This window comes from Xyrauchen texanus, chromosome 1 (genome assembly GCF_025860055.1).
Source record: "Xyrauchen texanus isolate HMW12.3.18 chromosome 1, RBS_HiC_50CHRs, whole genome shotgun sequence".
NCBI lineage: Eukaryota > Metazoa > Chordata > Actinopteri > Cypriniformes > Catostomidae > Xyrauchen > Xyrauchen texanus.
Window position 1 is genome coordinate 27,584,716 of NC_068276.1, and position 25,665 is coordinate 27,610,380.

Genomic DNA, 25,665 nt, shown 5'->3' on the forward strand with positions numbered 1-25,665 from the left:
ATGGGTACATAAACTCTACTGCACAAATACCAACACACATGCACAAATATGTATTGCTTTCCAAATAAAACATCCTTAATATTTCTGAAGAATAAAATGACTGCATGACACAAATTTACATTTAAAAAAATGATAAGCAAAAACTTTCTTTGGTCATCGGAAACATAGGAAGCACATTATTATAGAAAACAGGATTTTATAGCAACAAAATTACGTTTTTAATCTTAAGGACAAAAATTATTGATATAATAGATCTATAACACTTAGTCGAAATGTGGACTTTTTATTGGTTAAATTATAAACCAGACTAAATATTTCCCACATACAACATAAACAAGCACATGAGGGTGTTAACAAACAACAGCAGACCCCAGTGTACCCCACAACACAATACTAAAATCTGCTTAGCCGGTTTTTAAGAGGCTCAGAGAAGGCTTAATGTGGCCATATTTGAAGACTCTTATCCCCAACTAATACAGATCAAGTAGAACTATGCTGTTGAGTGGGGAATTCCTTTAATTTGTGGTTCTTACAAAGGCAAGTATCAATATTTATATTGCTCATACTTTACAAATTCAACTATAAACAAAAGGTTTTTCATTTTGGTTCATTCTGAGCAGATACTGCATTTTTTCGTTCCAGATACGGTGATTCGCAGCCTCCTTTCCAAATGGTAAATGGATAGAACAAGTAAAAGAACAGTTAATAACATTCTTTTAATAAAATGACAGTAATCTGTGCTAATGGTGGGTGATATACTAGTTACAGTGCTAGCAGATCTCTCAAGAAAAAAGGGACCAGTCTGGAAAAAAAAGAAGCTAAAAATAAGGGACTTTCCTTAACCAAAATAAGTGAAAATAAGCATGTGGGTGAATTATCAGCATAGAAATCATAACACGCCAAGTATACAGAAGCCGATATAAAATAACGTATTTTCAACAATTGTATTCTTAATATTAAATATAGCCCCAGAAATATTTAAAACATTCATCTGGCCATCTAAAATCAATTAATAGCAAAAATCTATCTCTCTTGCATGCATGCACATACTGCTTCGGGGGGTTTGGACAAAACGTTTATTTTAAATATTGAATAATTATTTTATTTATTATAATTAATTACAGATTTGCTTCTCGGTCAGAACCAGGCAGCATCAAACATGTTTTAATACATCATCATATCTAACAATAATGCAGTCAAGACTTGGAAACAGCTGAGAAATTTACTTTTTACCTTAATATTTTACTTGTATCTGGAATAACCGTGCATGTATGCATTAGTAATTACACCGTTCAGCCACAACACTAAAACAACCTCCCTAATTTTGTGTAGATCCCCCTCGTGCCACCAAAACAGCTCTGACCTGTCAAGGTATGGACTCCACAAGACCTCTGAAGGTGTCCTGTGGTATCTGGCAACAAGACGTTAGCAGCAGATCCTTCAAGTCCTGTAAGTTGCAAGGTGGGTCCTCCATGGATCGGACTTGTTGGTCCAGCACATCCCATAGATGCTCAATTGGATTGAGATCTGGGGAATTTGGAGGCCAAGTCAACACCTTGAACTCTTTGTCATGTTTGTCAAACCATTCCTGAAAATGTTTTGCAGTGTGTCAGGGTGCATTATCTTGCTGAAAGAGGTCACTGTCATCAGGGAATACCGTTGCCATGAAGTGGTGTACGTGGTCTGTAACAATCTTTAGGTAGGTGGTACGTGTCAAAGTAACATCCACATGAATGCCAGGACTCAAGGTTTCCCACAGAACATTGCCCAGAGCATCACAATGCCTCCGCCGGCCTGCCTTCTTCCCATGGTGCATCCTGCTGCCATCTCTTCCCCAGGTAAATGACGCACACACACCCAGCCATCCACATGATCTTTAAAGAAAACGTGATTCATCAGACCAGGCCACCTTCTTCCATTGCTCCATGGTCCAGTTCTGACACTCGCGTCCCATTGTAGGCACTTTTGTCAGTGGGCAATGGCCAGAATGGCACTGTGACCAGTCTGCGGCTACAAGCTGTGATGCACTGTGTTCTGACACCTTTCTATCAGCAATTTGTGCTACAGTAGCTCTTCTGCGGGTTCAGACCAGACGGGCTAGCCTTCGCTCCCCATACGCATCAATGAGCCTTGCCACACATGACCCTGTCACCAGTTCACCGGTTGTCCTTCCTTGGACCACTTTTGGTCGGTACTAACCACTGAATATGGGAACACCCCACAAGACCTGCCATTTTGGAGATGCTCTGACCCAGTAATAAAGCCATCACAATTTGGTCCTTGTCAAAGTCGCTCAGATCCTCACGCTTGTCCATTTTTCCTGCTTCCAACACATAAAATTCAAGAACTTGCTGCCTAATATATCCCACCCCTTGACAGGTGCAATTGTAATGAAATAATTGATGTTATTCACTTAACCGGTTAATGTTTTTAATGTTACGGCTGATCAATGTATATATATATATATATATATATATATATATATATATATATATATATATATATATATATATATATATATATATATATATATATATATAGAGAGAGAGAGAGAGAGAGAGAGAGAGAGAGAGAGAGAGAGAGAGAGAGAGAGAGAGAGAGAGTTGTCTAAACATCTTCAGTGGGTCATAGAGGGCTACATTCACAATGTACATTAATGCAAAGAAATGTTTGATGAACCAATTTCCTTAAGAATAAAAGCACTGATATATCCTACTGATATATCTTCTTTTTTGTAAAATAAATAATATATTGTGAACTTCTTTTTGATTCTCTAGTTTGTACAACCTTGTTTTGTTTGAAAAAAATGGAAAAGCAATGATGAAATAAAGATGTGTTTTATGTATCAGTATTTTATGAAAACAAGTTTTCAGCTAAGGACCCCGCATCAGTATGAAGTGGCATGTAGCAACTTACTCCTGCCCCCAACCCCGTGATGGACCAACAACTGGCTGACAACCTGAATGTGTTCAACTGTAGATTTGAAAGGCCCAATCTCACACCCCACACCCGCTCTGACCTTCACTTCACACAAACACCAACAGCTAATGATCAAAAATCAGCATATTTGCATGCAAATCAATCCAAAATACAAAAAAGTAATATTTACATGAGATTTTGAAATTCTCAGATTTTTCACCGGTTGGCATCAAATCGATTACAATTTCAGATACATGGCATACATTGAATAAGCTGACAGATCAGCATGCAAATCAAATTTGGGGTAACGAGGAACTATGTAGGTGTGTCAGTCAGGTTTTGGTTGAAACTTTATGACAATTGCAAAAAGAACACCATTTAAGGCATTAACATGACCTACATATCAGCTTATTAAGCATAATCGGATTGTGCATTTAACTGCACTCAGTAAAGGGAAAGCATTCTTCACCTTCCTAAATTACCAGAAGAAACCCTCTCATCGAAAATGCAGATGAATGCCTTCTTGAACAGACCTTATATCGAACACACAACACTTTTACACAACTTATAAAACTAATACTATAATATACAGTATGCTATACTACACAACATTAATATTTTTTACAATAAGGATCAAATGCAAAACAGCCAATTGGGCAGAAACATTTGCGAAAAGCTTTGCAAACTCTCAATTAGGGTTGGGACGATTCATCTACGTAATCGGCATCATCGATTACAGAAATATGTCGATTTGCATAACGTGCGTCGCAATGGAATAATTAAAATGGCAGTGACCGGTTTAAGCATGGATTTCCCAAAGAACTAACTGCAGCTAAAAAAAACTTGCCCAAGGTGATCTAAAGCATGGGAGTATTTTAGTCGGAGAACCAAGGATGTGGTGCTGTGTAAGATATGCAAATTGGAAATGGCTTATCACAACCATACAACCGCCATGAACGACACACTTGAAGCGAAAGCATCCCGGAGCGCTTGTCAAGATGGCAGCACCGTAAGTCCGGTTTACTTTTTGTCCCCACCCAAACATGATATAGTATTACAACACGTGTTTCTGTTAGTAGTAGTCACTTAAAATAGATTTTCTAAATGTTTCCTTATCACCCCCATGTTAAAAGTAATTTTTGTACTGCTGCTAATGTAACTTTACACCATGCATATAATTAATTAACATAATTTTGTTATTTGGCCGTTTTATATTTTCTGTTTACTTTGACGGCCATGCAGCCCAAAACGTCTGTTATTAGCCACTGGCAAATACATTTTAACATTTAACTCACCAGACAGCGCGGAGGTAAACGCACTTGTGTCTCATTCACTTGAACTCCAAACATCTCAGCGGACCGCACCACTGACGTCACAAGAGTAGCTCTCTTGAGAGTATGTGAAGATGAACCACTTCTCAGTGTACAAAACTCCCGCGAAAATATAACATGGTATAAACGGATTCATTTTCTGAACGCAAAGCACTCCAGTTTCACTTTACGGCCATGTAATGTCAAATATCCTTGGTCATTGTGGGTTTATTCAAGCAGTGTTAAGATGCAGTGAGACAGAGGAGGTGCCCTGCTCTATTTCTGTGGAGATGATCAAATGCAAGAAACAGAAAAAGTCTTCCTTCATGTGAAATAAGGTCTTGTGAGTTAATCAGAGAGCCTTAATATAATGTGTGAAAGTGAAGAATTTAAGGCAGGAATATTTTACTATTGCATAATATAATATAATATAATATAATATAATATAATGTAATATTAGCTATACAGGTTGGCTGGGTTACAAAATAAGTAAAAGAAAACAAAACATTGAAAGTCCAATGGATCAGAAGTAAATCAGACAAATAAGAGAGATATATTTGAGATATTTAGACACATTTTGATAATTAAAATATTACTTTAATTATTTCATAATTTTATATTCATAAGTTTTTGAAGCCTGAAAAGGAAATCATATACCCTTATTTTATTATATGACCCAAGCTAAATTTGTATAAATGTCTTTGTTGTGTGCATGAAGCACACATAGTGAGTTTGTATGATAAATAATCGTCATATTCGTGAAACACCTAAAACAGACAATTAATCATCATATTCCTAAAACAGTAATCATAGTCATAATCACAATTAATTGTCAGCCAAATTTCACAATCGTGACCCTATTTTCAATTATTAGGTTCCTACTTTGTGAATTGTTTTGTTACAAATGTTTCTTTTACTGAGAGTTGATTAAGCATGCACAAGTTTTAGTTATTCCTGTAAGAAAAACAAAGTGTTACTCAAATTGTACAAATTTTACTGTAAAATAATTTTATGTTGGACTTTTAAACTCGAGGTTGCACAATGTTTTGATATTCCCCCTGAAAGTGACTTGAATTTTACATTTTGTTTAATTTATTTTGTTGTTGGATTGCTAAATGTAGATTGCGCTTTCCTTTTACTCGAATTGAACAAGTTCTTAGTTAAAATCACTCCAAAATGTAATTAAAGTAATCTACAGCAAAATAAATGAAACAAATGTAAAATTCAAGTCACTTTCAGGAGGAATATTAAAACATTGTGCAACCTCGAGTTTAGCAGTCCAACATAAAACCTCTCCAAAATAAAATTAATGTTGGACTGTAAAATGGAGATAACCAGTTAAAACAGGGCTATTTTTGTTGCAGAATAATGCCCTGCAGTGCACACTTTGTTTCTTGTACATTTGTTTGTGTTTAAGAGAAGATCATTTATTAAAATATTGAAATATTAATGAGACAAGTTTTTTATATTTATTTTGGGTGAATTAATTGTTATATTAATAAAAAAAAATCATAAAAAAAAAAAATCGGCAAATCAGACATTAGATTAAGCAACTAATAGAACAAATAATCGTTAGATTAATAATAATAAAAAAACAAAACAATCGTTAGATTAATAATAATAATAAAAAAAAAACAACCGTTAGATTAATCGATAAAAAAAAAAATAATCGTTAGGTGCAGCCCTACTCTCAATGAAGTGGGCGAGAATGCCATTAATTAATCCTGTTTGGTAACATTGGCTCAATTTTCTCTCAAGCCTCTACTTGTCTCCTTTTGCCTGCCCTTTATATTTGGCAGGGTCATACACATTGAGATTTATGCGGTTTGGCAGATGATGACAGAAGAAGCTGGTTTATTTTTCTTTACTTTGTCTCTTGCCCATGTCAGTAATGCCATTTTGAGAAGGAACAGCTGCGGAGCATTAAAAGAGTTCTGAGTCAGCAGCAAGAACTCCATTACGTCAAATGGCATTAAAGTTATACACCTTTAATTTCACTTCGCTCTCATCATGACAAGTTATCTGCTATGTAATGTAATGCATCCAACTAGTCTTGCAATATATAGTCTCACGATATATTCAGAAACACTTTCTTGCTCAAGTTCCAAGACTTCTTATAAAAGCTTTAAGCCTAATTTATACAATAGAAGAAGCCAAACTTTACCTTCTGAACAAACTACAGTGGTCTAGGTGAATGAAACCTGTGTTATACTATGTGCACAGTCGTTTTAAAATTGGTTTGTTGAGGGTGACTTCACTGAAGTTTTTCTTATCACCCCTCGGTCAGACAACACATTTTACAATAGTCTTGGAAATTATCAATATTTAACGTTAAGGCAGTAACCTAGCTATCAACAATCTCCTCAGCTGGCATGCACAATTAAGCAATTAAGTATGAGACTTAAATGCTGTGCTATATTGGTAATATAGTCAGGGCTGAAAGCCATTGTTAGGTCAGATATGAGAGATGCACAGAGACACGACTAGCTCAGTGAAGAGTTCATATCTGTGCTTTATTGAGAATAAAGTACAGATATTGACAAATCAACATCCAGGAACAGAACTATCCACTTTATAATTGTAAATAAAAAAAAAACAAGTCACGTTCAATCCAAACCCACAATTAGTTTTAACCAATTCTCAACGCTCTTAGACTAGTGGAGTTCTTGTAAGTAAAACATTTCAGGTGCGTGCGCGAACAGTCCCCAAACAAAGACCTTAGCAGAACAAGAATGTCAGTGCATTTAGTCATAATATTTAGGCGAGCTAAAAGAAGCCTGTTCGCCCAGTAAGTTTAAATTTGCCTTTAGTCTGTCATGTGGTTCTCATTCCATTGTCTTGCGAGTTTATAGGCTAGTCTCCACCTTAAAGGAAATGTCCCTGCTCTACAGGCGATGAAAACTCTGAGAACCCATTCTTATTGTCCACTGCTGTACACATTTTACACTCCATTTAACTGGTCCGTAGCTATTTCTGAATCAGGGGGATTTGTAATTTGTATGATGTAATACGTGACACAATTTTTTTTTTAAATACCTACATGCATTTAGAGTCCAAACATGGACACAGTGAGTGAGTGAATGAGTGAGAGACAGAGAGATGTATCAGCCATTCAGTCCCATTCAATGTCCAGTAAGTGACGAGTCATGAGACTGATTATTCAGCAGCAGAAACAGCAGCTCAGCAAACACAGTATGGGCAAAGGTGTGTGTGAGAATGCACCATCTGCCATACACAGCCAAACAAACAAGATGATGACATTTTAATGATCTCAGCTGAATTGTTCATGAATTATCTTCTTTTGTACAGTAATGGAAAAGCCTAATTTGGTCAGTAATTGGCTTCCTCTGCTGGGGAAGAGAGATTGCTCTGAAACAACTGATACCCCCACATCCTTCCTCATTGTTCCCATTAAACAATACTGATCTAATGTACCTCTATGCCATTAAACACAATGAAGATCAAAAACGCTCCAAAAATGGAAAAAAAGAACGAAGCCCAAGGATGTTGCGATATTTAATGCTCTCAATTTCAAGCCAATTTTCCCCCAGTTTGCCAGTTTCCACGTGAATGGAAATGGACAATCTTTTCACTGCAACCAAATCAGAAATCATAAGACATTGTAACACCAAACAGACAACCACAATATTCAGCCTGGAAACAGCTTTGAAAACTACAGATGATGTCCTGACCTGACAAAGAGAAAAAGGCGTTCAAAAGATTTTCAGACAAGTTTGCAAAAAAAAAAAAAACATGTGAAATGGATCTTTTCTTGATGAGTAATTGCCTTTTGGAAAGCCTATGCATGTCCTAACCATAATCCACTGACCACACACTGCCAGGGCAACAACTTCATGGAAGGCTTTGTTTATTAATCTGGTTCATCAAAATTTCACTTCCAGTCTCTTTTTGTGGTCTAACTGTACTGGAAGCAACTTGCTATGCAAACAAATGTGTGAGGAAAAAGCTGAACAGAAAATTTTGCTATGCAGTAAGCACTAGAGTCACTGTCCAACCCACAGGTGACAATCACATCTGAAGGAAAGAACCCAGACTCGGCATTAAAAACCTCCTTTCTTTCTGCATCCAAAATCGCGTACTGTCACAGTATGTACTGTATTTGAATGCATCTGGGAATGTACTCATGGTCCCATGACTAGAATATATGACGTGGCAACAACAACCATGAAATTAATATAATAAGTGTATACAGCACTTATTGTTGAAAACCGGCTTCCGCCTCACGGTTCTCCGCCATTTGTTTAAAATCCAGCATTTGAACGTGACGTCTCCTCAGCTCCCAATGCATTGTGGGATAGGAAAGTGTTCAACGACTCACACTTCAGATTCCTGCCATAAGTAGTAGGTCATCCGGGTATGTCTATGGGTACTACGGATTCAGACATAGTACACTTGCATACTGATTTTTGGCATACTATAGGGAAGTATATATTTTCCAATCAGATAGGACAAATGTGAAGTTTTTTCAACCTTAAATGTGAAGTGTGCAATTTTGGCATCAACAAACAGGATAGCTAAAAATTATTGTTTAAAAACAGGTTTCCACAAATAGTACACAACCGATTTATCAGTCCACCGATATTATCGTATATGTATGCCATATATGTTTACCGATACGTGCAGATATGAAAACTTTTTTCAGAGCATATAATGCAGAAAACATGCTTGAATTGGTGTCATAAATGTAGCTTGTCCAGCAGAGCGAGCTGTTGTTTACAGAGCTTAGATGATGTGGCTCTGTAAACGGTGCAGAGGTAAACAGTGCAGTGTTAAGAGGTGTCTACATGGAAGGTTGCTAACTAGTTTGTAGCCATCATTTTCTCTTTTCAATATAACTAATATAACATTAACCCTGTCCCTGACTACCATGTCACTCATGTTTATCACATCGGTTTGCTATGTTAGCTAGCTATAGTTTGTCAGTGCATTAAATAACATAGCAGATTGAAAGGAAACCATTAGAGCATATTTTTGCAGCTCAGCAGACAACCGGGCAGTGGTGGATTGTGTCTGTTGAGTGTTGATTTCACGCTATGCTGTTACCTAGTTGGTGAGACACAATGCTAGAAAGTAAAATAAACAACATCCATCTTTTACTCTCTGTGACAACAAGCTTATAGCTAACTAGCTAACCACGTAGCTACTTTCATAGCTTGTCAGCTGATTGGAAGCTAATGTGTAAACATGTAGACATGTACATGTACACAGTTTGGTACCCCCTTCAAGCAAACAATTCCAGTCGTTGCGTTTACAAAAGTCTGGTTTTCCACAATTGAAAGTTTCCCCTGAACTTGTGTAGCAGAATACGGTGTAACGCCGCTGGCGCTGTTTATCTCTTGTCTCGGCAGGTAGAAATGCTTCTTGTTTTACAACCTGCCAATAATTGACTGGCAGTATTAAAATAGTCAGCATTTGACTGATATTAAACATACAGTACTGATGTTTATTTAGCTATTTATTGTATTTTATTTATTCTTTATTTTCTCAGTGTTCATTTCTAGAATTTGTTGATCATTTTTAATAATAATAATAATAATAATAATAATAATAATGTAAATTATTCTTTGATAAAAAAAATGTTTTAAGAAAGCAGCATTTTGAGTACTTTTGCATAGTCATATCAATGCACAAACCACATAGAAAATGTCTGTTTTCATTCCAGCTCAAAAATTATCTATATCGGCCACCATATTGGTAATCGGTGAATTTCCCCCCTCTAAAATCGGTATTGGCCTCAAAAATCCCATATCGGTCAGGCTCAATCCACAAATACTTAATCTTCCATCTTTTGGCCAACTAGTAACTTTCTTGGTAAACTGGTATTAAAGGTAGTCGAGTCCCAAACTCACCACTGGCTGAGGCAAAAGCTGACTGGTCAGAACGCTCAAACAAAAAGAGACAATGTTTTGAAAGTGAAACAAAGTCACAGTGTTTTACATTCTTCATATGAATGGTTTACGAATGGTTTACTTAGTCATCTCTGCAAATTAGACTGGGATTGGAGACAGTATTTCATCACCAAAAACAATTACATCAAAAAACAGATGCAAAGAGAAGAATCATCAAACTGATCAATGCTTTAGCCAGTATCTAAATATCCTAAACTTGGGATACTTTGTGAAAAAACTCTTGGGCCAGAACTCTACTAGCATTGGTACTGACTGGATTACTGCATGATGAACCTCTAGCATTTTACCTTATTACCTCCATAACAACTGATTGTGAGTGGAGTTTGCCCACAGTAGCAGATGTACCTCTGAACAAATACACAAGTGCATTTTCTGTGCTCAAGCAGGAAGCACAGGTTACAAAAGCTGTTGTGCTTTGTTTCCCTCTTACATCACGGAGCGCATACAGTATACACAGGCCAAATATACTAATCAGACATGTTTACAAGTCTCTGACACAGAGTCCATGTCAAATCACAAGCCTTTTATGACAAGTTTCAGTAAAGTGCTGGACAAATGAATTATTTCTAGGGATTCTTACTATTAATTCTAGGCATTATTTAAGAAACTGCACTGCTGTGGAATACATGAACACAAGTGCACACATTTTCAGAGAGCAACATCAAGTGCACGAAACACTCCCTTGAATCTAAGCAGAACAATTTCCTTCTCGTAGGCCTAAAAACGTAGTTATTCACTAGTCTATAATCCACAAGTCCAAGTTAAGTCTCAAGTCAACTTTTTCAAGTCGAGACTAATATTTTTTTAAACAGTCTGTCTGATTCAAATTAAAAACAAAGGTGATAACATAACTTTGTATATTTTGATACGACAGGTGACCAAAAGGTAAAAAGTTATATTCATAATTTTTTGTAACTGAAAACCACACATTAACATATATACTGTATGCATACTCTGTTCTCTAGGCATCCCAAGGTGCCGACTGAGGTAGTTGGGCTTGTTGTGTTTGTTCTATTCAAAACTAAAGTCACATCCATTTAACTGTAAAATCTCATCAGTGTTATCAACATCTATTCACTCTGACAGCCAGTTGACTCTCTCAATGCAGCTTGCATTGCAATCATACCAACCATAATAACAGAAACACACCCTTTGCACATTTACATTTAATATTTTAGTAAGCAAATTTATACAAAATAACTTACAAAATGAGTACTAACAATATTCATTCATCATTCAGGAGCTGCATATTGGCCAGTGAGTCCAAAGCGATCATGTACAGTATAAAAAGCTGCAGATCATGATAATTACTAAAACTAAATGCACTTATTGCACATTGATAAAATTTTTGATATTTAAAGAGAGAAAGTTAAAAAGTTTGTCCTCACCTGATAATGACACATTGGTTCTCACGATCAATCATCATGTTTCTGTACATGTTATCAGCTAGTGCATAGATATGAGGTGGGTTCTCATACTGAGCCTGGGAGAGAGGACAGAGGAAGAAAGAGAAACCCCCCACCCCCCAGAAGATTCATGTCATGTACTGGTGTTGAATTAATGAACAAGCTACTGGCAGCCAAAACAGAAGATATTTTTTTTTTTACTGTAACCCCCTCAAGGTAATCATTATTGAAATGAACCAGAAAATTGATGAGGAGTCAAGAAACTTGTCAGTACACTGGCCAAGTGTGGTTAAGAATATAGACTTGTACATCCTTTTCTCTGGAGGTACAGCCAGGTGGCTTCAATGGGTAAGGCAGGTCTGTGCAGTAATTTTCTGACCAAGAATGCAACTATTACAAACATTTACACCACGCCTACACCCTTTAAAAACTATTTTAAACCACTAAAATCATTAACTGAGCAATTATAATCTACAGAAACCTCTAAGCATAGAACTATATAAAGAACTTTTTCAGGACAATTTCAATACAGATCGGCGAGTACACAAAGAGATTTCACACAGTTTGCCTAATTAGTATGCTTGGTGAATACCTAACTGTAGCGAGGGTGTGGTTGAGCATCCGTTCAGGGAGAGGGGAAGTGGTAAGGATTCATCCCTGGGTGATAATTAAGTCTAACAGCTGTTTCTTGTTGCAGTAATTCGGGACGAGCGATAAGAGGAGCTCACGCCAGAGCTCCGGTAAAGAGTTACCACGCACAACTCGAGACTGTGCTGTTTCTGTTGGACATTGAGAGTGTGCTGAAAAGTGAGTTTGAGTTTATAAAAATAAATTACCTGTTTGAGCTGGAACATTGCCTGTCTCCTGCTTCCTCATTTGAGGGTGAACAAGAGCTTTGTCACACTAACAATCGAGGAAAACTAAACTTTGTCTCAAAATTCACATAAGACGAGCGCTTAATGAGATTTACAGAGGCTAAAGAATTTCAGTTTCTTGGACACCAATGTAAATATTCCGTTCCTGAGTCAGTACTAAAACTTAAACGGCATTCATGAAATGGGCCCTAAATACTTACTGCGCCTTGGTACATCTCAATTTCTTTGTCCCCAAAGTAAGGCATTTGCTTGAAAGGGTTTATAGAGATGAGCACAGGACCAATGTACGTCTGCGAGTGTGAGTCAAGGTCAAAAGATCTCTGAAAGAGAAAGTGGCTTTGACAATTTCTATAAACACAGATCACTCTAAGGCTCCCTCCCTTTGAAAATACTAAGAGGTTAGAGACAATAGAGGAAAACGTCATGGGCCATTTTGCTCATTGTGGTTGTTGATAATCAAGAGGGTTTTCATTTGCTTGACTAGCTGATGAATAATGGCCCATGTATGAATAATGGGCTGGTGACATTAGTGAAAAGTCTATATGTGGTAGCAGAGAAAATTTTGGTTATTGGCTCAGAGCCTAATTAATATACTGTTGCTCTCTGCTTTGAATTCAATGGGAAGGGAACAGGAGTGCTGTGTGAGTGATTGGAGGTATTTGGCTGACTGGCCGTAGTTTCTAAAAGCAAATAAAGGAAGTATTGAGCTTGGCGGGCAGTGACCTCAGTTCCATATGCTGCTGAATGGGAACACTTTGGTACTGTTGCTATTCTCTGCCCACAATCACAGGAATGATTTGGGACTAAAAGTCTAAAAGGGCAAGAGTCTGCTAAGACTCTATAATCCTAATAAGGGTAAAAATGAGGAACATATAGCTTGTGAGGTTTTCATCAATATATGCAATATATGAGTTCTTTTGAACTTGGGTCATTTTTTTAGAGCCAGTAATATGTTCAGAATTAGACATGAACCCTGCCAAGCACATTGGAGTTAAATCAGCATTCCTTGGCTGTATGGCAAAGCACCAACTCCCGGTGATCTTTTCTTAAGACTGCAGCACAGGGACATAAGGCTTTGATCAAAAACAGCCGCTGCTACTGTGGGAAAATAGGACAGCTTGGATTCGGAAGTTGAATTGTAGACTTTAAGGACAACTTTCATTACTGATAAATGTCAGTGTTTGGTGAGTTTAAACACAACACAAATCTCTACTGACGCAGATGATGTCCAAGAGCAGTTTTGTAGTGGGCCACAGCAAAATCTCCTGACTAGGAGTGTGTGTGTGTTTGGGGGTGTACCTAGCACAGCAAGGCCTCCCTAACATAAACTGATATTACAATAGACTGATTATTACTAATCACAATATTGAAATAGTAGGTGATTTAATATAATAATTAATTATTTCTTGGGAAAAAGAAACAAAACTACTTTTTGCCAGTTTTAATAATGAATTGAGACATAATCATTTGAGTTACTAATATCAGAGACTGGTGGATTTATGATTTATTAATAGTTGTGACAAGGATACAAAAATGAAGTCATCCATGTATCTTTTCTTTAGGTTTTCCACAATGGCATCCTCGCTGATCTTGCTGAGCAGCACCATGTCATCCACACCACTCTGCTTAACATTGTGGCTTTGCCAGTGGTACCGGTAGTGTCCCCGGCTCCCCTGTGAAAGCAAACATCAACAAGACACTCTTGTTAGACAGTAGACACACCCATTGTGTTTGTGTAAGGAACTACACCAACCAGGCTAACTGTCAGAAACTGTGCAGCATATATATTAGCAATTACATTTTCAAAGACATTATTTGACACTTGAAAGTTTTCAATGACTAAATTCCTCCTTGAAGGAAAGTTAAGAGAGTAATTTTTTTTCAAAGTTAAAATGCTTTCTCCTATTCCATTTTAATATTCAGAGGCAACTATAAATAATGTAATTGGCAGGTTGATTTCTCTGAAGATTGTAAACACTGCAACTCTGTGGTGCCTTCGATTTTGTCTGTTAGTTTGAGTGATCTGACATTTAAACTAAAAGCTTAAGTTTGGTGCGGGACTACTTGTAATAAGCCATTTGTCTCAAGGAGGTCTCCCCATCCATCTCAATGGCAGTTGCTCAGCTGGTGCATGATTTCCCAGAAGTACGCAATTCAAATTCTGCCATCTCTGCTCATGAGGACTCAGTTCCAGATACAGGTTTTTTTGAGCCAATCACCAGAGCCATAAGTGACTAATCATTTAGGAGCAACACAAAATTGGCTACCGTAAAACATCCACTATAATGTCAAGAAATATTTGTGATTGTTGCTTGCAAAAACTTGTTTTTGGGCCCAGATGGAGTAGCTACAGCATCTACAAGCAGGGGTTAACTGGACCATGTTAACCAGCTAAACCCAGTCATGTCCAGAAGATATGCCTTGATTGGTAAAAGTCTCAAAATAGTCTCATTAGCTGATACAAAGGCAAGTGTTAGGAGTTAGGGTTAGGGGTAGGGTTTCTGTGGAACTCCAAATAAAACCAATAATCAGTGTATGGGTGTTGCATGTGATTGTTGCGAGCTTTCCAACAGATTGAAGGTTTCCTTATACACAAACGCCAAATCCTGACCCCTTTGTTAGTTTTAACAATGCCCAATGGTTTGTGGGGCAAAAGAGGCAATAGGAGCATTCCTTGGAGGAAGGACTGCAAATACATTTAACATCCAGCTACATAACGCTGGAATGACAAACATTTTAAAATCACCTTTAATCTGAACCAAATGATATATAGACTCATTCAGTCATGAATGCTGATAAAGAAATTACATTGCTGACAACAGTTAATGTGAGCAAACTGTTCACTCAGCAAAATGACCACATCAACTCCATTTCACCTCATGTGGCATATTTAACACAGTTTTTTCTTCTTCGCCGCAGCAGATGTTGATTTTGTTTTTCTAAACCAATGAAAATTGCATGGTCAGGAGTCTCCCTAATGCTCCCATAAACATATTTAGATCTTTTTTTTCTGATCTACCCTTAATCTCTTCACTCTTTTCCCCTCCTCTACCTCCCATCCCATTTCAGTCTCCTTTTTCTTCCGCTCTGATAATGTTTTTGCAGAGGGTGTGTCTCAGGAGAGCTTGGGACATTCATCATGGGGCGTGAGTCATCTGGCTACCGTTATGAGGTCACAATATACTGTAAGGAACCATTCTCTCTCAGAAAAACAAAAAGCCTCAAGAACAGATGAGAGGAGATCAAGGAGATGCATACAAAGAGTATGACTCAAGTATGTAAGTCAGATACAGAAAGAGTGCCAGACAGACACAGAGAGAGAGCACATGATCCAACTGCACTGCTGTTTTAAACATTTTCCTCTGTAATGTTCAATCATTAGTGCAGATGTGAAGGCCAGTTTTGTCTATTCTTTTCCTACAGCAAATTTTCCTAAGCTAAGGAATGCCATGCTATGAGGTAAACTGGAAAGACATGTAATGTCCTCAATATTCTACATTCCACTGTCTGAAAAACTCACAGAGAAGTGGTAAAGGGAAGCACAAGCAGACCAAGTACGGAAGAAAATTGCATTCTCCTTTTAACTTGCCATCGTAAATGAGTGCAGTACAAGACCAAGGTAAATTACAGGAAATAACAATGACAGCAATAAGGAACTTAACCTGAACATTAGGGGTAGATCAAATAAAGAGTCATTAAGGAGAGAGGAATTGTTCTAAACTAAAACAGTAACACTTTTTTTTAGATCTCTACAGATTGTTTAGCTTATTATTACATACAAGGCTCAGTGAAGAAATGTAATTATCCTGCAGCTGTTTCTCTAATTCTATAGATGCAGCTCCTTCACCATGTTTGAGTTCAAATCACTGGGCATGTTTACATGCATACCAATACAGTAATTACCATTAACTACGTGTGGCTATTTACTATTAAATACTGATAAAAAAAAATCAAAAATGTCATTTGAATAATCATGTTATTCTCAGCTTTTGATGTCAAACCATGAAGAGGTATGCACTCAACATTTGCTCACTTTGGAGTTTGTTTAATTCTTTCTAAAGTGTGGACTTGATCCTCAATTGGTCAACAAGGTGTTGACTCCCTTAACCATTGTCAGTACACAATCAAACTCATCCCCAGACCGCAGAAAGTATCAAAAACATAATCAGATCTGACTAGGTAGAGCACAATACCTAGTCTCGACTTTAAGACCACAGTTTTACATACAAGAATAAGTCTAAGCAAGACTCAAAAATGAAGGACCACACAAGAGTCAACCAACAACTAAAAAATAGCAACATCTCTCCTCTTAAAGAGCTATAGTTGGTCCCCTAAGGCTTATTTAGGGATGAAAATGTTCAGTTTTGTAAAGGAACACCGGAAACAAGGGAGGCTAAAATTCACTATAAGCTTGTGCTGTGGTTGACCCAGGAATAGCAGAAATAATTTAAACCATGACAAAAATGGTACCCATCAGCACCATGCAAGGTCAAGCTCCAAAAACTCCCTGAAAAGGCTGGGAAATCAGCAGCATTTTAAATAAAAATGCCTCAATCTGACCTAACTATCATTCAAACTCACTATTATAAATAGTGGGAAGATGGTGCATTTCAGAATCTCAAAAAAGCCAAAATACACCAACTAAATACATGTTAATATACAGCATTTGTATCAAACTAATGGAGATTTTGTTTGTTTAATTTCATTGGTAACACAATAATGTTCCATTTGTTAACAAGAACTAACGATGTACAATACTTATTAAGCATTTACAAATTTTTGTTAATGTTAATTAAAACATATACCAATACATTTAAAATCAAAAGTTGTAAAGTTGACATTAGTTAATGCATTATGATCTAACATTGGACAATTGTATTTTCATTAACTATCATTAACTAAGATGAATAAATGCTGTAATAATATATATAGTTGCCGTCAAGGGTTGCTTTTGATGCAACAAATAGAAGTTAGAATAATAACAATTAATTATCAATTTATACATATGATATTTGTAATTAACATTATTTTACCTTAAAAAATAAAGTGGATGGAGTTCAGAGTTTTAGGATTTTAGGATTTTAGGAGCAAGCTTTTGGCTGTTGCAGGAATAGTGGCAATGATTGGGTGGACCTGAATGCCAATGGGTGACACATGGCTATGCCAGTGGTCTGGCTGCTGTTGCATGTACACAGATGAAGATCTGCCTTTCATCATACCTGTTTATTACATGTGTAGCACCACAGGTTTTAGGAAACTGCCTTTGCATGTTGTTAAAAAAAAACATCATGGTGAAAAAAGAAAAGAAAATGCTTCATTCATAAAAATGAACAGGGAAAATCCATAGTTCTCTTTGCAAAATTTTCACCTGAAATTAAACCTATAATTTGCTGTAATCCTACAGAAGTAATGTCAGCAGCACCAGTCTTAGATCCATAAAAGCCTTCCCTCATGCAAATACCTTTGCCTTATATGGAGAGTGTGGAACTGAGCTGCGTTCCAGCACGGGCTCAGGCACAGGAAATGGCTGGGTTTGAATCAATAAGGTGGCAATTTTTTGACCCCCTTCAACTATCTTCTCCGTCAATTTGGAGGACCTGCTTTCGCAATGACAGTGCTTATGTAGGATCAGGTTAGCCAGGTTGGTTCTGATTGCCCCAGATCCCCAAACAATGCATGCTACTCAACTCGAAATGTTTTCAATGTATGAATAAAATAAGAGGCCAGTTAAAGCTACAAGGGGAGTGTTCTGTCTCTTTTAATAAATGTATCCCAGATAAATTTCAGAGTGCTGTGGTTTGGCAGAGAATCCAGCTCAGGCCCGGGAGTTTTAAAAGCCTTATAAAGCGAGGAATACATAATGAAGTGCTAGAGCTATTTCAAGAATCTATTTTAACATAATTTAGATACAGATTTCTGATTTAGTTACAGGTTTAGAGGGAAAATTAACATTTCTATTAACTTTAAAGTGCACTTAGAACCATCAGTAATAGCAAGTGAAGATCAAGAACAGCAAACAAACAAACAAACAAACAAACAAACAAACAAAAATGATATATCATATAAAGTCAAAATGATGTGGCCATAAATAATTACTTTCATTGCCAATTATGATTCATAACATTTAAAGTAAGAGAGGTTAACCATACCAAAGCCTAATTTGTGTTAGTTCTTCACCTGTGGGCTTCTTACTAACTTCTGTAAGCAAACAAGGGAACCTTACAGCCCAAAATGTGACCACCATCAACAGGTCCAAATGCGCCTACAGCAGTAACCCCTCAGGGTTAGTCAGCAACATATGTCCTTTCTGAAACCTGGGTCATTACCAGGTCAGAAAAACCCCTTCAGTCAGCTCCTCAAGTCACAACCCTTGACACCTTGATGTATTAAACTTGAATGGCATGTTAATGAGAGCCAAACTGAATTTCAAGAATGAGCATGATTTGACTAAATAAATAATTCAGTTGTGCTCAGCATTTTAGAACGTTAAAAAAGGTGAATGAATTCATGGCCCAAAGTCACCAAAAACATTGGCTCATTGCCCTGTGCTATGCTTAATCTGTTGCACAACTGTCTTGATCTTTCAGAAAGTGGCCCCAAAAGTTGGGTTTCATTAATGCCAGAAGAGAACTATAAATTATTCCAGAGCATAATTCCAGAGCAAACAAAACGTAAAGGTGTCTAATGGCATTTTCATTAGACACACTTCACACAGCAGACAGTTGTGAAGCCCTTACAGTCTTAAGTGGCCCTGGAAAATGCCTTACAGAAATGGTCTGGACTATGTTTATGCTGGTAAGACTGCGCACTGAGTGGAAATAAACCAGACACAATAAGGCCTTTCCCACTTTCCCCTGGGACTAGTGCTTTTCGTCACTTTCGCACCTAAGGAACTAGTTCCTCAAAGCTGTTTTAGGGGGCATTGTGGGAGGTGCTGCAGCCTTTGACTGGACAAAACCCTGCATTGAGAAAGGAGCTCCACAGCCGCTATAGTAAATAAACTAGCTGCTAGCCTGCTACTGAGAGGATTGCGCTAATTTTACAATTCCCTCAACAGAAATAACATATAATAAACAAAGTATACAAAGAAAATCATCCATTTCACGTGTGTGTGTGTGTGTGTGTGTGTGTGTGTGTGTGTGTGTGTGTGTGTGTGTGTGTGTGTGTGTGTGTGTGTGTGTGTGTGTGTCAGTCATCGGGAGACCCTGCACTTTGAGTGTTCAATGCATCTGTACTGTGTGACTATTCAGAAAATAAAGTAAATTCTGGTTAACTACATCAACTTTTTCATGGGATGACAGAAATAAATAACAACCCTCTATGATCATGTTGGAGAAAGAATCGTCATTGGCTAGTAAATTTTAGTTTACAACAAAGTCATTTATACAAATTTAGCTGGGGTCATGTAATAAAATAAGGGTATATGATTTCCTTTTCAGGCTTCAAAAATTATGAATGTCAGTCAAATATAAAAGTATAACATTTAAAATAAGATTTTAATTATCAAAATATGTCTACATAACTAAAATATCTCTCTTTTTTATCCGATTTACATTTGATCCATTGGACTTTTTCAATGTTTTGTTTTCTTTTACTTATTTTGTAAATCAGCCAACCTGTATAGCAATAATATATTATATTGTATTATATTATGCAATAGTAAAATATTCCTGCCTTAAATTCTTCCCTTTCACTCATTATATTAAGGCTCTCTGATTAACTCACAAGACCTTATTTCACATGAAGGAAGACTTTTTCTGTTTCTTGCATTTGATCATCTCCACAGAAATAGAGCAGGGCACCTCCTCTGTCATCTTAACACTGCTTGAATAAACCCACAATGACCAAGGATATTTGACATTACATGGCTGTTAAGTGAAACTGGCGCACTTTGAATTCACAAAGTTAATGCATTTATACCTTTATATTTTTATATTTTACGGGAGTTTGCTTCTTAATCAACTGCTTTTTATGCAGTAAAAGGGCCTCGGAGCTTCGACACTACACAACTCTATCACTGGCGAGTGAATTGTTAATATTTACTTGCCAGTGGCTAATTACAGAAGTTTTTTGGTTGCATAGTGCAAAATTTACTCACATATGTGAGTGATTTACTTGCAAAGTAGAGGGCTGAATAATCAGATGTTTATCGAGAGTGGGTAATTTAACTTTATGATACACTAAACCATCATTAAATCTAGTTTATTTGGGGGAAGTATTGCGTGCCTGTTACTGTGTGGTTAACTTGCATTAAGGCAATGAGTGAGTATTTCGGTATAAAGCCTTTATTGTAAAAGAGCGTGTTGATAAATAGGTTTATAGTGCATTTTCAACATGTCGTCCGCTGAGTTCAGTGTGTGCAGCATGGTTAAAGAGCACTATTCGATGCCTCGTCTCATCTCTCATATGCTGCAGCACAGAGCACCGCACGCACAGCTCACGTGCCCAGTTTAAACTGTAAACAAACAAAAAAAGTGTAGCTCGGATCCTGGCGTCGTCCTCCGGTGTTGTTGATTTTGGTCTTGTTGCTATTGAAATGCACGTGCAAATAATGTCTGAATCACTACGTTACTTTATGAATGTGTCCTCGGGTGTTCAGTTCCGCGTAAGAGTTCTCATCTACAAAGTTACTAAGGGAAAAGCACCAGGACTGTAGGGAAAGGGCCTAATAGTAACTTCAACACTGCTTTGTACTAAAAGAGGAGCAGGCCAAGCCAAGCCAGGATTGAAAACCTCAGATCACAAATTGTTTCTAGTAAGTTTGCCCAAGATCAATTGTGAAACACTACAGTAAATCACACTGAAGTGTGGTTTTGAATCAAGCCCAGAGATGAGAGTAAACATAATTGTGCAATACTTACTAAATAGGTGATTACTAAATATGTTAAAATAAATAGGTACCTGTAGATCCTTGCTGATTTCGATTTTTCAAGCATTACATAATAATCCATGTGTAATAAACCCCTCTTGATTTCGCATTCAGTAAAACACCTCCAGGGGCGTTGGTCAGGTTACAAACACTCAGTGGAGCAGAGAGAGACTTCTGGGTAAGAAAGGGCAATGGAGGCAGGGATGACTATAGTGTCTCCAGAGACAGCAGACACAGAGGGTTTGTGTAACCCGAGAAAGGAGTGGCTCTGAAACGTCTGGCTACTGCAGGCAAACTCTGTGCCAGTGTTTCAAAGTTCAGCACAGCCATATTATTTCTGCTCGTTTTTGAAGGTGGTTGAAAAGAATGTAGCACTTTCTGCATAATGGAGAAGTCTTGAGTGCCATAATTTTCCCAGAAGTACACATAGGAATGGATTATGTTTAGACTGGTATTCTAAAAATGGTGCTGAAATTCTATTAGTACAGCTGTTGATAAGACAAGGTGGCAGTGCATCATCAAAAAGAAGGAAGCTGTTAACTCAGGATCAACGGGGTCATCTTTTCTCCTGTCAGTTCACTGCATATTGATCATTTCATCCATACCCCTATATTAATTTCACACACAGTGACAGTATTTATTCTGAAGTTCACTGTTCCTTGCCGGGAGACATTTGCAGGAAGACATTTAATTCTGATTGAAAAAAGAAAAAACTCTGAATTCAGATTTTAGCCAGAATAAACTGTTTTCATTGCACCTCATGTCCTGAATCAATCCAGCAAAGAACATCTGGAGTACTTTCTATTTCATGTTCGATATACCTTTCAGAATTTGTTTTAAAAAAGAAGTTACACAAGCATAACTGTACTTGGCATTTTTAGGTGGACAATTGCTGAAAGTCAAATAAAAATAATACTGGTGCTGGCCTAAATAGCACCCTCAGCCTCGGCGGTCCTCTTATGAGTCTTCACCGATTCGGGCTTCACAATGTGCACTGAGAACACATCATGGCTGCATAAGGGGAGTTTGAGCTTACTTTGATCAATAAAATGACAAATGGGACAAACTACGATCTCGTGCAAGAATGACCATAAGACAACATATCTGTGTCAATTGCAACATTTGGGACAGGGTCTATTTTTTTTTTATATATATATCTATATATATATATATATCTACTAGCTGGCTAGGCAGCACTAGAGTTCAAACCATTTAAGCAGGCACAGTTTGTGTTGCCATTCATGTTTTGAATATTCATTGAGGAAGGGTTTGCTTTCTTGGATGTGAGACCCTTTAAGCCTGGGTGGTCTTGGACTTTAGACAGTAGCCCTGCAAACACATAATATAAATGCTTCTTTACAAGGTGTAAGTTTGTTTTCCAGGATAAACGACCATACATTAGACCAATTGAATATTTAAACCAACATTTTAAAACCTTGCTCTTCCAACTACACAACAAATCTACACCATCTCAGAGAAACCAATATGTAGGCTGTTGGAGCAAGACATTTCATTGTCAGTTATTTCAAATGGCTACCAAGTCGGTTGGTTTTCAAATCTGTGGCAAAACTGGTCATACATGCTCATGCTTTGTAGATATATAACCTTTATATTCCGCAAGAGATAATGGCTTATGGTCTTCATTGTCTACTTTTAAAATATTCATGAATATAGGGGTCTTCCCAGAAGTCTTGTGAGTGAAAAATACATGCCAATGAATTAGTAAAGCTGAAGGTCATGTTCATAGGGCAGATTTATTGTTATATGGTTTGCTTTATACTTTCAGGGAGGTGCAATTTCTCTATGAACACACATACAAACTTTCTACAGCATTCATCAGGAGGGCTTTTACAGTGTTTGATTTCCCACATATATCCCACATTTCTTCTGTGCTAGCATCTATACAACTCCAAACACTTGGAGAACTTAGCAGTGCGATACTGAATGTACTGTTGACCTTTGTATGACAAATTGCTTGTTATATTCCTCATTTGTAAGTAGCTCTGGATAAAAGTGTGCTAAATTACTAAATTTAATAAAGAGGCAAGCAGAGTATAACCATTTCATGCATCTTCTTGCTGCCTGCTACTTGTTTGTGTATATAAACAAATGTGACCTCATAATTTGGTTTGTCTCAGCTGATCAGGAAATTAAATTGATCTAGTCAACTCCACACCTGTTTTGGGCTTTACACAAAGCACCTTTTAAAATAATCAATATTTGCTTTAAGAGCCAAAGTCTAGGCTATATTTACTCTCTTTGTGTGTGGTGAGGTTACTGGTGCATTATGTCTGCCATCGCATCATCCAGGTGGATGCTGCACACAGGTGGTGGTGGTTTAGGAGAGTCCCCTGGTCACCATGTAAAAAGCTCTTTGAGAGTAGTGTCAGAAACTAAATATATGTGTAATGTAAATTTATTTATTCATGGTTCCTAGTGTACTACAAGTGTTCCAATGCATAAATAACCGTTTCCTCATAAAACTGTCATGTCTAAACAATTTTCCACAGATTCACAGAGATCCGAAACAACACAGGGCCACATTACCAGCCCAAATGACAAGCCGGTAATGAGAACATTAATCAAAGTCAGACATGTGTGGGAACTTGATTAAACACAACAGCAAAGCCCAAGTTCCCTCAAGCCATTTAGCTGTGGTCTATTTTGGGTTGATCTTTAAGGATCGAGATCCCTCCCGGACTGAGCAACACCCTCCAACACATCTACATAACAATGAGGAGAATGCTTTTGAATATACAACAGCACACATTAGAAAGGCAATGGACAGGTCAGTTGGGCAGGTCTATGACATTGGCATTTGTTGGAGCTGTCCTTTCAAGCTGATCTTAGACTTGCTCCAAGCAAACCCCATCTGATCGACTATGTCATCATCAGGAGCAGAGACAGACAAGCTGTCAGGATGACAAAGGCTATGCGCATCATTGTAATTGGACAGAGACTTCAGGCAGTGGACAACTTCATGTACCTGGGCAGTACCGTTTCCCAAGCAGAATCAATCAATGCTGAAGTATACAGCAGAATTGCTAAAGCCGGCTCTGCCTTTGCTCGATTGCGCTCCAACGTCTGGGAACGTCGAGGGATCAGCCTACCATTGAAGCTGAAGGTCTACCAAGCAGTGGTGCTTCCAACCCTGCTGTATGCTTGCAAAATAAGGACTGTCTACTGGAGTCATGCATGATGGCTAAATCACTTCCACATGACCTGTCTGTGAAAGTTTCTAAAAATCAGATGGCAGGACAACGTGTCTGATACTGAAGTCCTTACCAGAGCCAGACTGCTGTCAGTTTACACACTGCTGATGAGAGCCCAGACCAGATGGGTTGGACATATTGTGAGAATATCAGATGAGCGCATTCCTAAACAACTCTTCTACAGAGAACTCACCAAGGGAATGTGCTCCCATGGAGGACAGAAGAAGCGGTTCAATGAAATGCTGAAGGCCTCTCTGAAGTCCCTTGAGATCAACACAGCCACATGGGACACACTCACTGTAAACCATCCAGTATGGCACAGCTTTGTTATCATAGTAATATCTCTAAACAGCAAACTGCTAAGGCTGAAAGAAAGCATGACCTGCACAAGTCCAGAGCTGACTGTATGTGAGAGGACATTCCTTGCCCGAATCGGACTGATCAATCATCTTCGGATGCACAGAGCCCGGTCATCGAATTAATAAAATGTCAAGGTCTTCATAGACAATGATGGACAAATATCAGACTAGTGCAGTTCTATTTTTGTAATATCTATGGTGTGGAAGTGTGTAGCTGACAAAATACCATGGGGCATTTTGGGACATTATGATTTTTAGGGTGGGCAAGTGGTTGTCTCTTCATTGGACAAGGAGGTGGGAAGTTTCTGAGGGGCACAAGGAAAATCTAGGTGAGCAATGCCTGCCTGCCCCCCGCCTTAGACCCGGATTGTGACTGAGTTACCCGTTATGGCAGAATCTGGGAAGAGCAAACAGAACCAGTACATGAATGTTGCGGGTCAGGAGCTCTCACTCACAGCCAATGGGAAATGAGAGTAGGCAAGTGAGGATTAGAAAGTCCCCAGTTCCCAGCCGAGTTAATGGTTCTGATCAGTAACAGTAAACAGAGAGTTTCACTTTAGAGCTACTGACAAGCAAACAGCTTGAACACTTTGAAAAATTTATTTACATAATTACACATTTAAATAACCATAGCATTCATGAATATAATAATACAATACTGCTTCAGGACACTGTATAGATCACAAATTTGTAAGTATATTAACTGGTGAATGTGTTGATTTTTTTTCCGATAACAACACAAAACAAGTCAATACCATGCATCTTTAGTAATTATTATGATCAAT

General features: G+C 37.7%; 1 protein-coding gene across 5 annotated transcripts in view; it reads right to left on the reverse strand.

The window, feature by feature from the left end:
- The window catches only part of LOC127646338 (unconventional myosin-Ie-like), a 69,179-nt gene that overhangs the window by 35,398 nt on the left and 8,116 nt on the right, over nt 1–25,665 (reverse strand). For 3 of the 5 annotated variants that reach the window (XM_052129907.1, XM_052129899.1, XM_052129912.1), the window contains exons 2-4: nt 13,970–14,113; nt 12,641–12,730; nt 11,548–11,642 (exon numbers count right to left, since the gene is read on the reverse strand). In XM_052129907.1, coding sequence (XP_051985867.1) covers nt 11,548–11,642; nt 12,641–12,730; nt 13,970–14,113 — 329 coding nt within the window. Of the gene's footprint in view, nt 1–11,547; nt 11,643–12,640; nt 12,731–13,969; nt 14,114–21,341; nt 21,501–25,665 lie in introns of those variants that run through there. The other 2 variants (XM_052129916.1, XM_052129921.1) reach the window with 2 other exon arrangements.